This window comes from Podarcis gaigeae (genome assembly GCF_964106915.1).
Source record: "Podarcis gaigeae genome assembly, chromosome: 4".
NCBI classification, from domain to species: domain Eukaryota; kingdom Metazoa; phylum Chordata; class Lepidosauria; order Squamata; family Lacertidae; genus Podarcis; species Podarcis gaigeae.
This window is the reverse complement of record NC_139677.1, coordinates 94,964,237-94,979,682: the sequence shown is the minus strand read 5'-3', so window position 1 is coordinate 94,979,682 and position 15,446 is coordinate 94,964,237. Positions and strand designations below refer to the sequence as shown.

Here is a 15,446-nt window from a genome sequence, read left to right as displayed (position 1 = left end):
TTCCATATATTTCAGAGATAATGGCCCTCTAGAAAGAAAGGACTCGGGAGCCAGACACTCTGACAGGGGAGGAATTAGCCGCTTGAGGTGTTTGTGGCTCCATTTTTCTACTTTTCAGAAGGTGGGAAGCAAATGGTAAAACCCACTCCAACCAGTTACGAAGCATGACACCCAGCAAACGCTTTCAAAACAAGGGATCATGTGTAGCATAATCTCCAGGAAGATCATATGGTTGTCCCAATACAATAAACAGTAGAAATCTTCTTGAAACTTAGATAAGATGTTAAGAAGTTAGCACGCTTCAGAGTGTGTTAGAGTAGGACTAGGAAGCAGTAGGGCAGCTTAGATAATTTTAGACTCTGGATTTGCATGGTGTTGTTGCTGGTGGAGCCAACGGTAGAGCTCTGTTGATGTTAATGTACATTACTCCACAATGTGATACGCCAGGACTTCAGCATGAGGAAGCCCTCCTGCTCAAACTTCTGAATGGGGCCCTAACTAAAGAATCTAGGACATGGGTAGGCAAACTAAGGCCCAGGAGCCAGATCCGGTCCACTCGCCTTCTAAATCTGGCCCGCGGAAGGTCCAGGAATCAGCGTGTTCTTACATGAGTAGAATGTGTCTCTTTTATTTAAAAGGCATCTCTGGGTTATTTGTGGGGCATAGGAATTCAATCTTCTTCTTCTTCTTTTTTCAAAATATAGTCCACCCCCCTGCTGGAAAAGTTTGCTGACCCCTGATCTAGGAATATGCCTTGTATTGAAGCAGACCATTGGCCCATTGGCCCATTGAGCTCCATATTGCATACACTTCTGGCAGCAGCTCTCCAGCTGGTTTCCCCTAACCTAGGATGCTGGGACCTTCTGCATGCAAGGCATAGAATGTATGTATAGAAACAAAGAAAGCTGATTTATACCAAGTCAGACCATTGGCCCACCAGTGTAGACAGTCAGAACTGTCTACACTGACTGGCAGGGGTCCCTCCGAGCGCTACCTAGACATGCCAGAGATTGAACATGAGACATCCTGCATGGAAAGCAGATGCTCTGCTACTCAGCCACAGCACTCCCCAAATTCCTGGCCTCACTGCACCACTGCCAGAAAGTTTGGGATTCAAGTCCCTACAGCAGCTCACTGCGTGATGTTGGGCCAGTCACAATCTCTCAGCCTAACCTACCGGACAAGCGTTGTGTTGTTCTGCAGTTAAACTGAGTAGGGGTTTAAACCACACCTGTTAGCTTGAGCTCCTTAGAGGAAAGGAAAGATACAGATCTAAGTAAAGGAAAAGTTTGGGTCACATATATAATTGTACATGAACACTCTTTGAAAAGGGTTGGGGGAAAGGAGGTGAAGTTTAGCAAATCAGTCTCAAACCACACATTCATCAAGCAGCCTTAATCAACCCTCGTCTCTTCTCCTATTAACATTCAAGGGATAAGACAAGTGCCCTACCTTACTGGGTTGTTGTAAAGGTTTCAGAGGTATTGCTACGGATATTCAGAAGTAGTGCTCTATCTGTGCTAAAATGTCATTCTATATATGTGCACAAGTGTCTCCCACAACGTGAAAAGTTTTCTTTCGCAATTGTCTCCTCCCTCCCTCCCCCCGCACTATTCACAGCTATTAGCACTTAGTATTATTTCTGTTTCAAGCTTTGGCTTATGATATTTTGTCACTACATCGCTTGTAAGTACTAAAACATAGCCTACCCATGTGAAGAACCAATTCACCTTTATTCAGCCATCTCGTTAATGTATCTGTAGCTGTAATGAACTCTACTATTGACAGCTCTGAATTCTTTCCAGCCCGGAACCCACTACCCATCACTGCTGTATTTCAAATGTATGACAGGTGGGCTCTGTTCTTGTTTTTTTTTTTAAAGGAATAGGTAAACAATGACTCCCAACCAACTATATGAATGAGGGATGGAAGTGGATTCTGTCCCATTCTGGAAAAGTAGAGGTTCTGCCCCATTATGAATAAGTGAAAGTTCTGTTACAGGTGAGTGCTAAGAGATGAAAAGCAGAGATCTACCTTGTCCAAATGCTGCCTAAAATGCTAAAGTGCATCTTTCTTTTTTGTTAACAGCATGGGCTCATCCCTTATAGAAAACTCAGGAGGGCAGAATTGCTTCCAGTACCCTCAGTCTGACCTTATCTAGGAGAGAGTGTTCCACCTCCGGAAAGAACATCTACATGTTAAGTTCAAACTGTCACAATTATTCCCTATTATCTCCATCTTTTGCATACTTTTTTTTTGGGGGGGGGTGGCAGGGATCCTGTATGAACTTATTCTACTGATTTGATTGTAATTTTTTTTAATAACCAAAAATGCAATATTGCACTCTGTGGCTTCTCTGGTCTAATTACAAGCAACAGCGATTAATCAGGACAGACAAGTAGGTCCATTCCTGCTACTTCAGGGGTTTTTAAGGCACACAAGCGTCGATGTCAAACTCAGTGCACAGAAATAGCTGTGCACTGATGAAGCAACCTTCAGTTTCTTAATCAAGTATGCAGCCACATCCAAGATAAAAATGATACACACCCTATATAGAGTCCTAGGTCTCTGTGCTATGGATCTCCCCCAGCCACCCCCTGCATACAGGTTTATTTTATTTTTAAAAAAACAAAAACACTGTACTTACACAGATAGCAATAAACCCCTCTCTCCCATGGTCACATCTATAGAAGCAACTCTCTCGGCATTAACCAAAACCCCTGTCTGTAGCTGCTATTCACCAATAGCCCGGTTAGGAAATGCACAGAGCAGCATCAAGCATATCTTACCTTGCATCCAAACATCAACGACAAAGTGTTGTTGGTGCAGGCAACTTTGCAGTGGCAAATCATTGGTGTAACGCTGTCAGAAGAGTTAACAATACGGCACATTCCTTGAGGGCTGCAGTGGAAGCAGCCAGCCGGAGGAGCAAAAACAAGCAGCTAAGCCGGCACATGGAAAAGCAACACATTCAGCTCAACAGCTTCTCTCTCCCTCTCTTCTGACTGCTGGTCAGAAGCGGCATCCTAGACACCTCGCCACCTGTGCCCCCAATTCAACCATCCCCTTCCTCGTAGATGAATCAACGCTGCAGCATCAGTCATGAAGTGTCAGGGCTTCCCCCTTCCAGTGGGGGGGGGGGAATTAATTTTTAAAAATGTATCACACCCCCCCTCCTCTACGCCGAACAGAAAATGGAAATGAAGGTGGAATAGCAGGTGTGAACGCATTAGCATGTAAAAGGATGCATACCGCCTACTCGTAATAATCACATAAGATTGTCATGCTAGCTCAAGTGGGCTGCAAATTATGCCATCGGAAGAAAAATACTGCAGCTCCCGATTTGGTAAAAAGCCAGTGGCTTGCTGCAATACATAGTCATTGTGGAAAGGGGGGAAACTGGGAGCTTGCTTCAGAAGCCTTCAGCATGTTACCGAGAAATGATTCCAGGAAGAGGAAGAAGAAGAAGGAAATATGTGTCCCTGGCTCCCCGGCAGCAACACCGGAAAAAACTCCCAGGAAGAGGAAAAAGGAAGAAGAAGAATTAGAAGGATTTGTCTGGTGGAACTCGGAAGCAGAAGCAGCAGCAGCAGCCTCTCCTTCGTCTGAAAGATGAGTCTCTCTGCTCGAAAGAAACTGGTGCTGGATTTACAAGGGGAACGGCGAAAAAGTCCAGACAGTTGCAAGTAAAATTCAGAGACTCTTCTTCACCACCGGTTTGCAAATAAATGAGCTGCAAGAGGATACACCGAGTTATTCTGGAAGCTTATCAGTTGGAAGGTTTGGTACAGTTCTGTTAATGATGCCTTGGGTACATTAGGAGACCGATCTCTGCAGCCACAGCAGGCGCCGTGATTCTCCAGTGGTTTGACTTTCTGGGGTACACTCCATTGTCTCTCGAGACAGACGGATGCCAACCGTCTTAGGTGATTGAGCCATTTTAGCTGATTAGTTGCACGGGTGCAGGTGGTTGTATGGGTATAGATTGGTATTAGCACCATGTGCAGTTCATTTGTAAGGAAGGGGGCAAAGAAGGAAATGATGCTTCCTGATAGCTGCTGTTTTCAGGTGGGATACAGTCACATACTGGCAGATTCAGGTTGATTTTGGTGCCCTTTTGCAAGAAAGCCACTTCCTCACAAAGCCGGACTTTTTGCTGTAAGCAAAGTACTGAGGAAATGCACTAGGAAGTGTGGGATACTAGTTTGCTTGATGTAATGTCATAAAAAACCTCACTGGGAACAAATCAGAATGGATACTTAGTAAACAGCTGCCATTATCTAACCTCTGCACAAACATTATCTGCCATTATCTAACCTCTGCAAATACAGTGGTACCTCGGGTTAAGAACTTAATTCGTTCTGGAGGTCCGTTCTTAACCTGAAACTGTTCTTAACCTGAGGTACCACTTTAGCTAATGGGGCCTCCCGCTGCCACCGCCACTGGCGGCACACGATTTCTGTTCTCATCCTGTAGCAAAGTTCTTAACCTGAAGTACTATTTCTGGACAAAAAAAAATCCTTCCAGTAGCACCTTAAAGACCAACTAAGTCAGTTCTTGGTATGAGCTTTCGTGTGCATGCACACTTCTTCAGATACACATGTATCTGAAGAAGTGTGCATGCACACGAAAGCTCATACCAAGAACTGACTTAGTTGGTCTTTAAGGTGCTACTGGAAGGAATTTTGTTTTGTTTTGACTATGGCAGACCAACACGGCTACCTATCTGTTACTATTTCTGGGTTAGCGGAGTCTGTAACCTGAAGCGTCTGTAACCCGAGGTACCACTGTAAATCAGGATGAGTGATCTATTAACAGGTCATCTAGAAGCAGACTCTGAGACTCAGCTGTGGCACAAACTCACCTTTTCTAAACTCACCTTGTATACAACCTATTCATCTCCCAGCCTCAGTGCTCCAGTTGCAATATGGGACTGAAATAGGCCTGCTCCATTAAAATCATGTGAAGGGCTTTGAACAGATATGGGGGAAGGCCCACATGAACATTAAGGCGAAGAATTCTATGCCCATTCACCTGGGAATAAGACCCATTGAACTCAGTGAGGATTATGTCTGAGTAGAATTATATGGGGTCACATCACTCGTAGTTTCAACATCATGATGCTTCAGCTAGGCTGCTGGTCGGGACAAGTGATTGCCAGCACTTAGCAATGGTGCTTAAAAGCTTGCACAGACTGCTCAAATGTTCATAGAATCATAGAATTATAGAGTTGGAAGGGACCCCAAGGGTCATCTAGTCCAACCCTCGGCAATGCAGGAATCTCAGCTAAAGTACCCATGAGAGATGGCCATCCACCCTCTGCTTAAAAACCTGCAGAGAAGGAGAGTCCATAACCTCCTAAGGGAGACCATTCCACTGTCTTAACAGCTCTTACTGTCAGAAAGTTTAGTCAGAATAGCCTTTCTTGTAACTTGAAGCCATTGGTTCGAGTCCTACCCTCCAGAGCAGGAGAAAACAAGCTTGCTCCATCTTCCATGTGACAGCCCTTGAGATATTTGAAGATGTCTCTCAAATCTCCTCTCAGTCTCCTCTTTCCCAAGCTAAACATACCCAGTTAACAAGCCAGTATCAATATTGGCCCAGTTTACCTGAAGGAGCATCTCCACCCCCATCATTCTGCCCAGACACTGAGGTCCAGCACTGAGGGCCTTCTGGTGGTTCCCTCACTGCAAGAAGCTAAGCTACAGGGAACCAGGCAGAGGGCCTTCTTGGTGGTGGCGCCCGCCCTGTGGAACGCCCTCCCATCAGATGTCAAAGAGATAAACAACTACCTGATATTTAGAAGACATCTGAAGGGAAGTTTTTAATGTGTGACATTTTAATTTATTTTTAATCTTTGTTGGAAGCTACCCAGAGTGGCTGGGGAAACCCAGCCAGATGGGTGGGGTACAAATAATAAATTACTATTACTGTTACCATTCAAGTATGAATTTACAAGGCCCTTAACACTTGAATACAGGATAGCTTAAGGGATGCCTGATGCTTCATGTAGAATCACAGAATGGTAGAGTTGGAAGGGTCCACAAGGGTAATCTAGTCTAACCCCCTACAATGCAAGAATATCCCCACCTAATCACTGATATGTTTGGGGGAGACTGTACTGGTGGTCTCCCATGGCTCAGATGCACAGATCATATCCCCCCAAAATCACAGAACTGTAGAGTTGGGCCCTGAGAGTCATCTAGTCCAACCCCCTGCCATGCAAAAATCTCACCAGGAGTTGTGCAGTCAGTATTATGGGCTGGATTCTGTGGGACCCCATCCCAGCAGAGATTAGACAGACCCACCTCCCTGTTGAACTTCAGGTACCTAACAAAAAGCAGTTTTCCAGCAGGCATTTTAAGGAAGCTTTCTGTTTTTATGATTAGCTTTAATTGGTTTTTATTCATGGTGTGCTGTTGTAATTTTTACACACACCATTTAGAGATTTCAGGAATTAAGCACTATGCAAATACCCTAAACAAACAGACCACTTATATTGCCAGAAAAAAACAAACACCAGGCATACCCAATGCTATGCATTTTATCGTTGTTACACATAATAAATCACCAATTTAAAAGTCTGTTGTACAGGTTGCAATAAGAGCAGCATGTTTCTAATGGCAGAATACAAGACCCTTGTCTTATTTTTGGTTTTCAAAGGTGTCTTTTGTTTTACCACATGCCTAAAATCAGTATTATTTTAAAATCTCTGGCAAAAATTAACTTTGGTTGTAATTTTCACCTCTATTAGCAGATTACAACTGCAAGAGATTTACTATAGAACAAGAGGAGTTTAAGTGGAAACACCATACAGTATCAATGACTTAAAATAAAGATTACAGCATCTATTAAAATGCATTACAGCATTTATTAAAATGTCACTGTTTGGGCTGTTGAAATGCTTATGGCTTTCATAAATGCAGTAGCCATGATTTTATTTTAATAATAATAATAATAATAATAATAATAATAATAATAATAAATTTTATTTAAATCCCGCCCTCCCCAGCCGAAGCTGGGCTCAGGGCGGCTAACAACAATTTTATTTAAGGGCAGTGAGTGTTTTTTTCTTTAAAAAAATGTTTAGAATTACTCTCATTTTCCTACTCATATTGAAATACTAACTCTCAATGAGGCCAGGCTTAGAGTCACAAAATATTTAGGGGTATGTGTACCCCTGCCCCCCCAAAAGCACTGTTTAAGAGAGTAGGTTAGGTCTGCAATCCTATTCCCAGTTACCCAAGAGTAAAAAAAAGGTAAAGGTACCCCTGCCCGTACGGGCCAGTCTTGCCAGACTCTAGGGTTGTGCGCTCATCTCACTCTATAGGCTGGGAGCCAGCGCTGTCCGCAGACACTTCCGGGTCACTTGGCCAGCGTGACAAGCTGCATCTGGCGAGCCAGCGCAGCACACGGAACGCCGTTTACCTTTCTGCTAGTAAGCGGTCCCTATTTATCTACTTGCACCCGGAGGTGCTTTCGAACTGCTAGGTTGGCAGGCGCTGGGACCGAACGACGGGAGCGCACCCCGCCGCGGGGATTTGAACCGCCGACCATGCGATCGGCAAGTCCTAGGCGCTGAGGTTTTACCCACAGCCCCACCCGCATCCCTACCCGAGAGTAAGCCTCATTAAAACAATGTGGCTTACTTCAAGGTAAATGTACTTCAGACATTTCTGCAATTTTTCACAACAGGTGATGTAAGCAATTTTGATGTAAGAACTTGAGAGCTCACGGTGGATCAAATCTGGGTTTCCCCACAGTAGCGCAAACATGCTTCTGGGAAGCCCAGAGGGCAGAAAAGGAACTTGTCTTTCCCATTGTTAAACCAAAGTGACTTGTAATCAGTGGCATTGTTGTGGTTGTTTAGTTGTTTAGTTGTGTCTGACTCTTTGTGGCCCCATGGACCAGAGCACGCCAGGCACTCCTGTCTTCCACTGCCTCCTGCAGTTTGGTCAAACTCATGCTGGTAGCTTTGAAAACACTGTCCCACCATCTCTTCCTCTGTCGTCCCCTTCTCCTTGTGCCCTCCATCTTTCCCAACATCAGGGTCTTTTCCAGGGAGTCTTCTCTTCTCATGAGGTGAGAAGTATTGGAGCCTCAGCTTCAGGATCACTCAGGGCTGATTTCCTTAAGAATGGATAGGTTTGATCTTCTTGCAGTCCATGGGACTCTCAAGAGTCTCCTCCAGCACCATAATTCAAAAGCATCAATTCTTTGGCGATCAGCCTTCTTTATGGTCCAGCTCTCACTGCCTCTGAACTGCCTTTTGGTTCTCCTTTAAGGTAGGGGTGGAGAAACATTCCCCCCCCCAATGATAAGTGGAGCCAGAGACAAAACTGCCCTTTCACCTTGGCTCAAATCAGATTAGGAGTCACATTCCTGTGCTGATCTATTCAGAAGTCAGTCGCACTGGGGTGAGGAAGCTAAGGAGCTGCCTTCTACCACTGGATTTGTTTACACTGATTTGCAAAATGCTCTCCAGGGATTCAGACAAAGGTCTCTCTTAGCCCTACCTAGAGATGCTGGGGACTGAAATTGGGGTTTTCTGCATACAAAGCACAGGCTGACATCTGCAGGCATAGAGTAGTATCTAAATCTAATAGATAATAAATAAGTAATAATGAAAGCAATTCCTTTCTGACTTTAGTATGCCCCCCCCCAAAAAAACACAAACATACCAATTTCTACATGCTCATTTGCTCTCAGATAGCTGGAAATGTGAATGTGTTTCCATACAACCAGGGGGAGGGGGAGTTTTGAAATGAAATAAAATATTTCCCCTTCCAATAGTTCTGAAACTACACCAAAAATAGTTGGGGGACACGTAATATGAGGCCTCAGCCTCAAGTGCTACCAGGCTACAAACTGCCCAACTCTAAAGGAAGGAAGACTTGTGAGAAACCAGAGATGGTGATGGCTGGTCCCTTCATATCCCTACAGAAGGCTGATTTATTTATAAAATGTATATACTGCTTAATACAAAATGAAGGCAGTTTGCATAAGATATAATGGGGAGAGGGGGGTTCAATGAGAGTTCATATAATACCACCCAAAAAAGCTTTTATAGAGCTAAATAAAAACAGATTGAAACCACACAAATAAATCAATAAAACTGTGCTGAAAAAGCATGAAACATCTATATATTCTTGTGTCTAAATCAGAGCATGGGTAGATATATGTCTTTAAGGGGTGTTTAAAACTTGTAAAAAGATATATGCACAGCATAGAGAAAAGAGATAGAGAACAGTTTCTCTCCCTCTCTCATGTCTCTAGAACTCAGGGACATCCACTGAAACCAAACGTTGGAAGATTCAGGACAGATAAAAGAAAGCATTTCTTCACACAGTGAATAGTTAAACTGTGGAACTCTCTGCCACAGGAGGCAGCGATGGCCACCAACTTTGATGGTTTTAAAAGAAGACTGCACAGATTCATGGAGGATGAGGCTACGGAGTGTTACCAGCCACAATGGCTATGCCCTCCCTCCATGCTTGGATGGAGCAATGCTTCTGAATACCAGTTGCTGGAAGCCAAAGGTGGAAAAAGTGCTCCTGAGCTTAAATCTCACTTGCGGGTTTCCCACAGGCATCTGGTTGGCCGCTGTGAGAAAAGGGCTCTGGCTGAGATAGGCCACTGCAAGAGGTTTTTGTATAGGGCATTGCAAAGATGCCAGTGGCGCTGTGGTCTAAACCACTGAGCCTCTTGGGCTTGCCGATCAGAACATTGGCGGTTCGAATCCCTGTGACAGGATGAGTTCCCATTGCTCTGTCCCAGCTCCAGCCAACCTAGCAGTTCAAAAGCACACCACCACAAGTAGATAAATAGGTACCACTGCGGCAGGAAGGTAAACGGCATTTCTGTGTGCTCTGGTTTCCATCACGGTGTCCCGTTACGCTAGAAGAACTTGAGTCCTGCTGGCCACATGACCCGGAAAGCTGTCTGTGGACAAACACTGGCTCCCTCGGCCTGAAATGAGATGAGCGCTGCAACCCCATACAGTGGTGCTTCGGGTTAAGTACTTAATTCGTTCTGGAGGTCTATTCTTAACCTGAAACTGTTCTTAACCTGAAGCACCACTTTAGCTAATGGGGCCTCCTGCTGCCGCTGCACCGCCGGAGCACAATTTCTGTTCTCATCCTGAAGCAAAGTTCTTAACCCGAGGTAATATTTCTGGGTTAGGGGAGTCTGTAACCTGAAGCGTATGTAACCTGAAGTGTATGTAACCCAAGGTACCACTGTAGTCCTCTTTGACAGGACTTAAACATCCAGGATCCTTTTACTGCCGCTGAAAAAGCCCATTACATATTGTCATCAGAAGATCTCAAGCACACCTCCATGTTCTTGGAAGATCTGATGGCCTGGCTTCATCTACACTGGAGGGGGCAGCCAGCTAGGTCTCCTGGTCCCCAATTGCTATGGGACTCTAATAGTCAGCAACAAAACCTTCAACTTTTGACTGACCTCTGCCAGAAGCAAGATGCTGGACTGAACTATGGGCTGGACCAGCACAGAAAAGAGATTCTTGCAAACTGCACCTCGAGAAGCAAGTTCATGAAAGCAATTACAGACTCCTTTATACTGCTTAATAGTACTAAGTCTCCGCAGAAATACTGGTTCTGTTTATAATATAACTTTTAAATGTTTTTGGATGCAGAAGTTACCAAGAAAGCAAAAAGGAGTTTTCTGATTTGTGTGGCCAGTTCTGAATATGCCCAGCAGATGGCACTCAGAACCTTTTATTGTCTCTGTTTCATCATAAATTTAAGACTGCAAGTTGCAAGGTAATAGGCCTGTTCCTTTTTTTTTCTTTTCTTTTTTTTTTTTGGAAGTGCAGTTTTATAAGCCCTGAAACAGGATGCCAGCCAACAGGTGCTGCCCTTCTCGATCTGTAGTTGGTAGAGGCGTCTGCACCTGTGGAACTTCTGCATCCTGCAAACGGAAGCCCCATCCCTTATAAAGTGGCAGTGCTGTTTCTGCTTCTATTACACTGGTTGTCTACCTCTTCCCGCTCTGATCCCCCAATAATCATATATTTTTTAACATGTTTATAGCTCCCACACACCTTGCAGAGGAGCATATGGTAACTAACACCATCTTATAGACATCAATCAAAAACACATCAGATAGATGGACAGACAGACAGACACATAGAAACCTAGAAAAGCCTAAAGGAGGAAGAAACCAGCAGGATCTGTAAAAATCCATAGCAATTAGCAGAAACCCAAATATGCAGCAAATAACAGGCAAAAGGGATCCAAGTTTCAACAGTGTTGTGGATGCTTTAGCTGAGATTCCTGCATTGCAGGGGATTGGACTAGATGACCATTGGGATCCCTTCCAACACTAAGAGAATTTGAATGGTATTCACAGTTGTTGTTGTTGTTTTCAGTCTGCAAACAATATGCGACTGATTACACACACACAATTTGCATTGTGATTTTGCATTCAGATTATTGGAGTGGAGCAACTTGAGGACAGTGTAAGTTACCTAATTAATTGTGCGAAGTATGCAAGTTCCATATTCTCACCACAGTGAATAACTTAGTTTTTTGGGGGGAAGCTGGACTGCCGCTGAAGAGAAACAGTGCTGCGTGCAATGAAGGCAAGGCAGAACGTTGCCTTACTGAGAGCTTAGGATTTTATTGGGCAGAGCATGGCCTCTAGCTCTGCTGCTGAACCCAAATGTATGCCTTAACTTGCCTCGGCGCTTCATCAGCCAGGGCTCCTTGTAGCTCACGGATCAGACACCCTGGCTAGCTGGTTTCGCAAACATCCAAGAACTTAAGAGCACCTCTTCTGGATCAGACCAAAGGTCCATCTGGTCCAGCCCAGCATCCTGCTCTTACATTGGCCAAGCAGATGCCTATGGAAAGCCCTTAAAAGCCAGGCATGATCTCAACAGCCCTCTAATTCCAAGCGACTGCTTTGCAGAGTCATGCTTCTTCAAAGAGTGGAGATAGATTGGTGTCATTCACATGCTATATTTGCGGATGGACTCCCCACCCCCTACCCCCGGAAAATCTCAAAGGTGTGGCATGTGAAGTGCATCTTCACTCGTTCTCTTTCTCCTTCTCTCAGTATGGCAACCTAACAGTGCCGGATTTATGTATAAGCTAAACAAGCTATAGCTTAGGGCCCCACTCTCTTGGGGCCCCCCAAAAAATGTAAAGGGGAAAAAACCTGGATGTACATTTCCAAAATATAAGATAAAAAACAAATAAAATAAAACCTACATACAGCAACAGTGTTTTGTGTTGTGTAGGCTCCTATGATGTAAGTCACGGGCCCCGCCTGCTAGCCTGCTCCCTAAAATATCACTGGTTTGATCATTTCTATATACAGGGTGCCTACATTCTGCATGGACCGGTTGCATGACAACATGTGCAAATGGCTTGAGATACCTATTAGGTCCATTAATTGCCATATAGCATATATTCAACACACAAAAACAGTGACAATTTGTTGTTGACAAAGGACACTGGACATATAAAGGGCCCCATTACCTTCAGTAGCTACGGTAAGTCAGGGGTCAGCAAACTTTTTCAGCAGGGAGCCGGTCCACTGTCCTTCAGACCTTGTGGGGGGGCCGGACTATATTTTTTTTGGGGGGGGGAGGAATGAATGAATTCCTATGCCCCACAAATAACCGAGAGATGCATTTTATATAAAAGGACACATTCTACTCATGTAAAAACAAGCTGATTCCTGGTCCGTCCGCGGGCCAGATTTAGAAGGTGATTGGGACGGATCTGGCCCCCGGACTTCAGTTTGCCTACCCATGACTTAGGGCCTCATCAGACTTAAATCTGGCCCTGGGTGCTGTAGGAATGAGCTTCCTGCAACAGCAGGACATTGGACGGGGTGACCCCCAAGGCCGCTGACTCCAACTCTTACGATTCCCTCTTTATTAAGTTACATATGAAAACAGGTTCTCTTTCAAGTCAGCACCGTCTTGCTCATAACAAGTCCTGGTGTAAATTTAGATGAAGGAGTGCGGTTTCCATGACAATCCACTCCATAGTTACAAGCCGGCAGCTACTATCATTAAAAAATGAATCACACTGTTGCCTTAAAGGTGGGAGCAGAACAGCATTGCTGGCCCACCGATCAGCAGCGTGTCACAGAGGGGGGGTGGTATTTAATATTTTTTAAGAGGATACATTCCTCTAGAGTGCCAAAGAGAGAAATGGAAGCATATTGGTGTGTGTGCGTGCGCCCCCAATATTTCTGATGCTACCTCCAGAGTCAAAATTGCTGTTTGTTCTTCTTCATAAGCGCATTATTATTTTCCCCCTGAAGTGTGTACTTTACAGTGAACCCATTCACAAGCTTCTTTTGGAAGATTCTATTTTGAGCAAACCCACGGACAGACAAGCGAAAAAACCTCCTTTGCACATTTCAAATCCAAGTAGGAAGATGGTGGGAAGGCACAGATGTTAATTTGCTTCTTGTCTTGTCAATCTCCTTGGATGCGTTCCAAGATGAAATGACATGCTGATTTGTTTCCCAGTCACACTCCACTCGCTACTCAAAATGGTATGCTTTCTTAAACACATGCACCCGACCTTCCAGCCTAAACCGGCTCTTCAAAAGATAGAGTAAAATAAGCACAAGCTGTATTATTTCAAAGGTGGCTAACATGCTGCCTTCTATATGATGTTGGGCTTCACCTCCCATCAGCTCCTGCCCACACGGTCAATAGTCAGGGATGATGGGAGTTATAGTCCAGCAACACAGAATCATAGAAGGATAGAATTGTGGAGCTGTAAGGGACCCCCAAGGGACACGGGTGGTGCTGTGGTTTAAACCACAGAGCCTAGGACTTGCCGATCAGAAGGTCGGTGGTTCGAATCCCCACGCTGGGGTGAGCTCCCATTGCTTGGTCCCTGCTCCTGCCAACCTAGCAGTTCGAAAGCACATCAAAGTGCAAGTAGATAAATAGGTACTGCTCCAGCGGGAAGGTAAACGGCGTTTCCGTGCACTGCTCTGGTTCGCCAGAAGCGGCTTAGTCATGCTGGCCACATGACCCGGAAGCTGTACGCTGGCTCCCTCGGCCAATAAAGCGAGATGAGTGCCGCAACCCCAGAGTCGGCCACGACTGGACCTAATGGTCAGGGGTCCCTTTACCTTTAAGGGACCCCCAAAGATTATCCAGTCCAGCCCCCTGCAATGCATATGGAGGGCAACATTTTGGCCATCCCAATATTACTCCTTTGACAAAGGAACAGGACAGTTTCCACCTGTGCAAGGAAGAGTTTTGTTTTCTGGCTGTTTTATAGATGGGCCAACATATTTAGCTAGAGAACAACTATCTAGAACTGTGGCTTCCTAACTCCTCACTATCCATAGGCCACTTAAAAATTGCTGGTGGTCTTGGAGGTTTTTCTGCCTGCTGTAGCAATTGTAACATGCTATGCGAAATGCTGTACGGTTTTTATTTTTACTGCTTCTTTTAGTTCCTGTATTGTCTGTGGAATACAAATTGAAATACAGTGTGAGAAATGAAAGCAGTAGTAAAAAATATGCTTAGAAATAAGTATGAGTATTTAGTGTGGGAAAGTTGCAGGCCAACTGAATGAAGCCATGGACCACCCCAGCTTAGAATAAACACTAAGGAAACGATTGTTCAAACACTTTTTGAAAGTAAAATTCTTTTTGGGGGTTACCCACAACTATGTTCTTTGTCCCCCTGCTATCAGAAGTGTGGCTGGTAGATTTGAGGGGCAGGGCTATCTCTGGGCTTGTGCTAAGGAACTGGTACCCTATACAATGTTTACCATATCCAATGATGGAGCTTCTGGTCCCCTTGCTACTCAACTTCACCCCCAAATATGCACTGCTCTATTGTCTCCCAAGACAGGCAGATGCCAACAACAAACCATTGCTACTCATCTTTTAGGAGGTCAGTGGACATTGTTGTTGTTGTTTAGTCGTTTAGTCATGTCCAACTCTTCGTGACCCCATGGACTTCATGGCATGCTCTGGCCCATGGGGTCACGAAGAGTAGGACACGACTAAACGACTAAACAACAACACCACTGTGACATTAGATGGCGCTGCAGAGCTGAAATCGCAACTCCATAGTATTTTCAATTGTGAGCTTTACAATGGTGTTTTTTGTTTTTTTGTTTTGTTTTTGCAGAGCGTTTTTTTTTATAGCTGTGTAGATCTAGCCTGGGTCTCATGGTAGCAGCATGTGGGTGCTTGTGAGTTGGGAGGGCACCTTACTCAGAGCAGTCTCAAAGCTGATGCTAGCCCTTCTCCAAAGGCAGGAAGCTTTAAAACCATCAAGTTAAAGGAACCATTTGCCTGACTCAGTCTCACACCTGGCCCGAGTTGTTTGCTTGCTGCATAGCTTGGAATATGCAGGTAAAGCATTTTTTGAAGTCTCGTTAGCAGCAGATAACAGCATTTCTACAGACAAAGCATTCCTCCACCAAAAA

General features: G+C 44.7%; 1 protein-coding gene across 29 annotated transcripts in view; it reads right to left on the bottom strand.

Moving 5' to 3' along the window:
* DLG2 (discs large MAGUK scaffold protein 2) overlaps positions 1-15,446 on the bottom strand; it is a 902,142-nt gene that overhangs the window by 494,556 nt on the left and 392,140 nt on the right. For 3 of the 29 annotated variants that reach the window (XM_083736246.1, XM_083736247.1, XM_083736250.1), the window contains exon 1: positions 2,790-3,676. The exons of 25 other annotated variants lie outside the window; for them this stretch is intronic. In XM_083736246.1, the coding sequence (XP_083592372.1) occupies positions 2,790-2,891 (102 nt within the window). In that variant the 5' untranslated portion in view covers positions 2,892-3,676. Of the gene's footprint in view, positions 1-2,789; positions 3,677-15,446 lie in introns of those variants that run through there. One more of the 29 variants, XM_083736258.1, reaches the window with a different exon arrangement.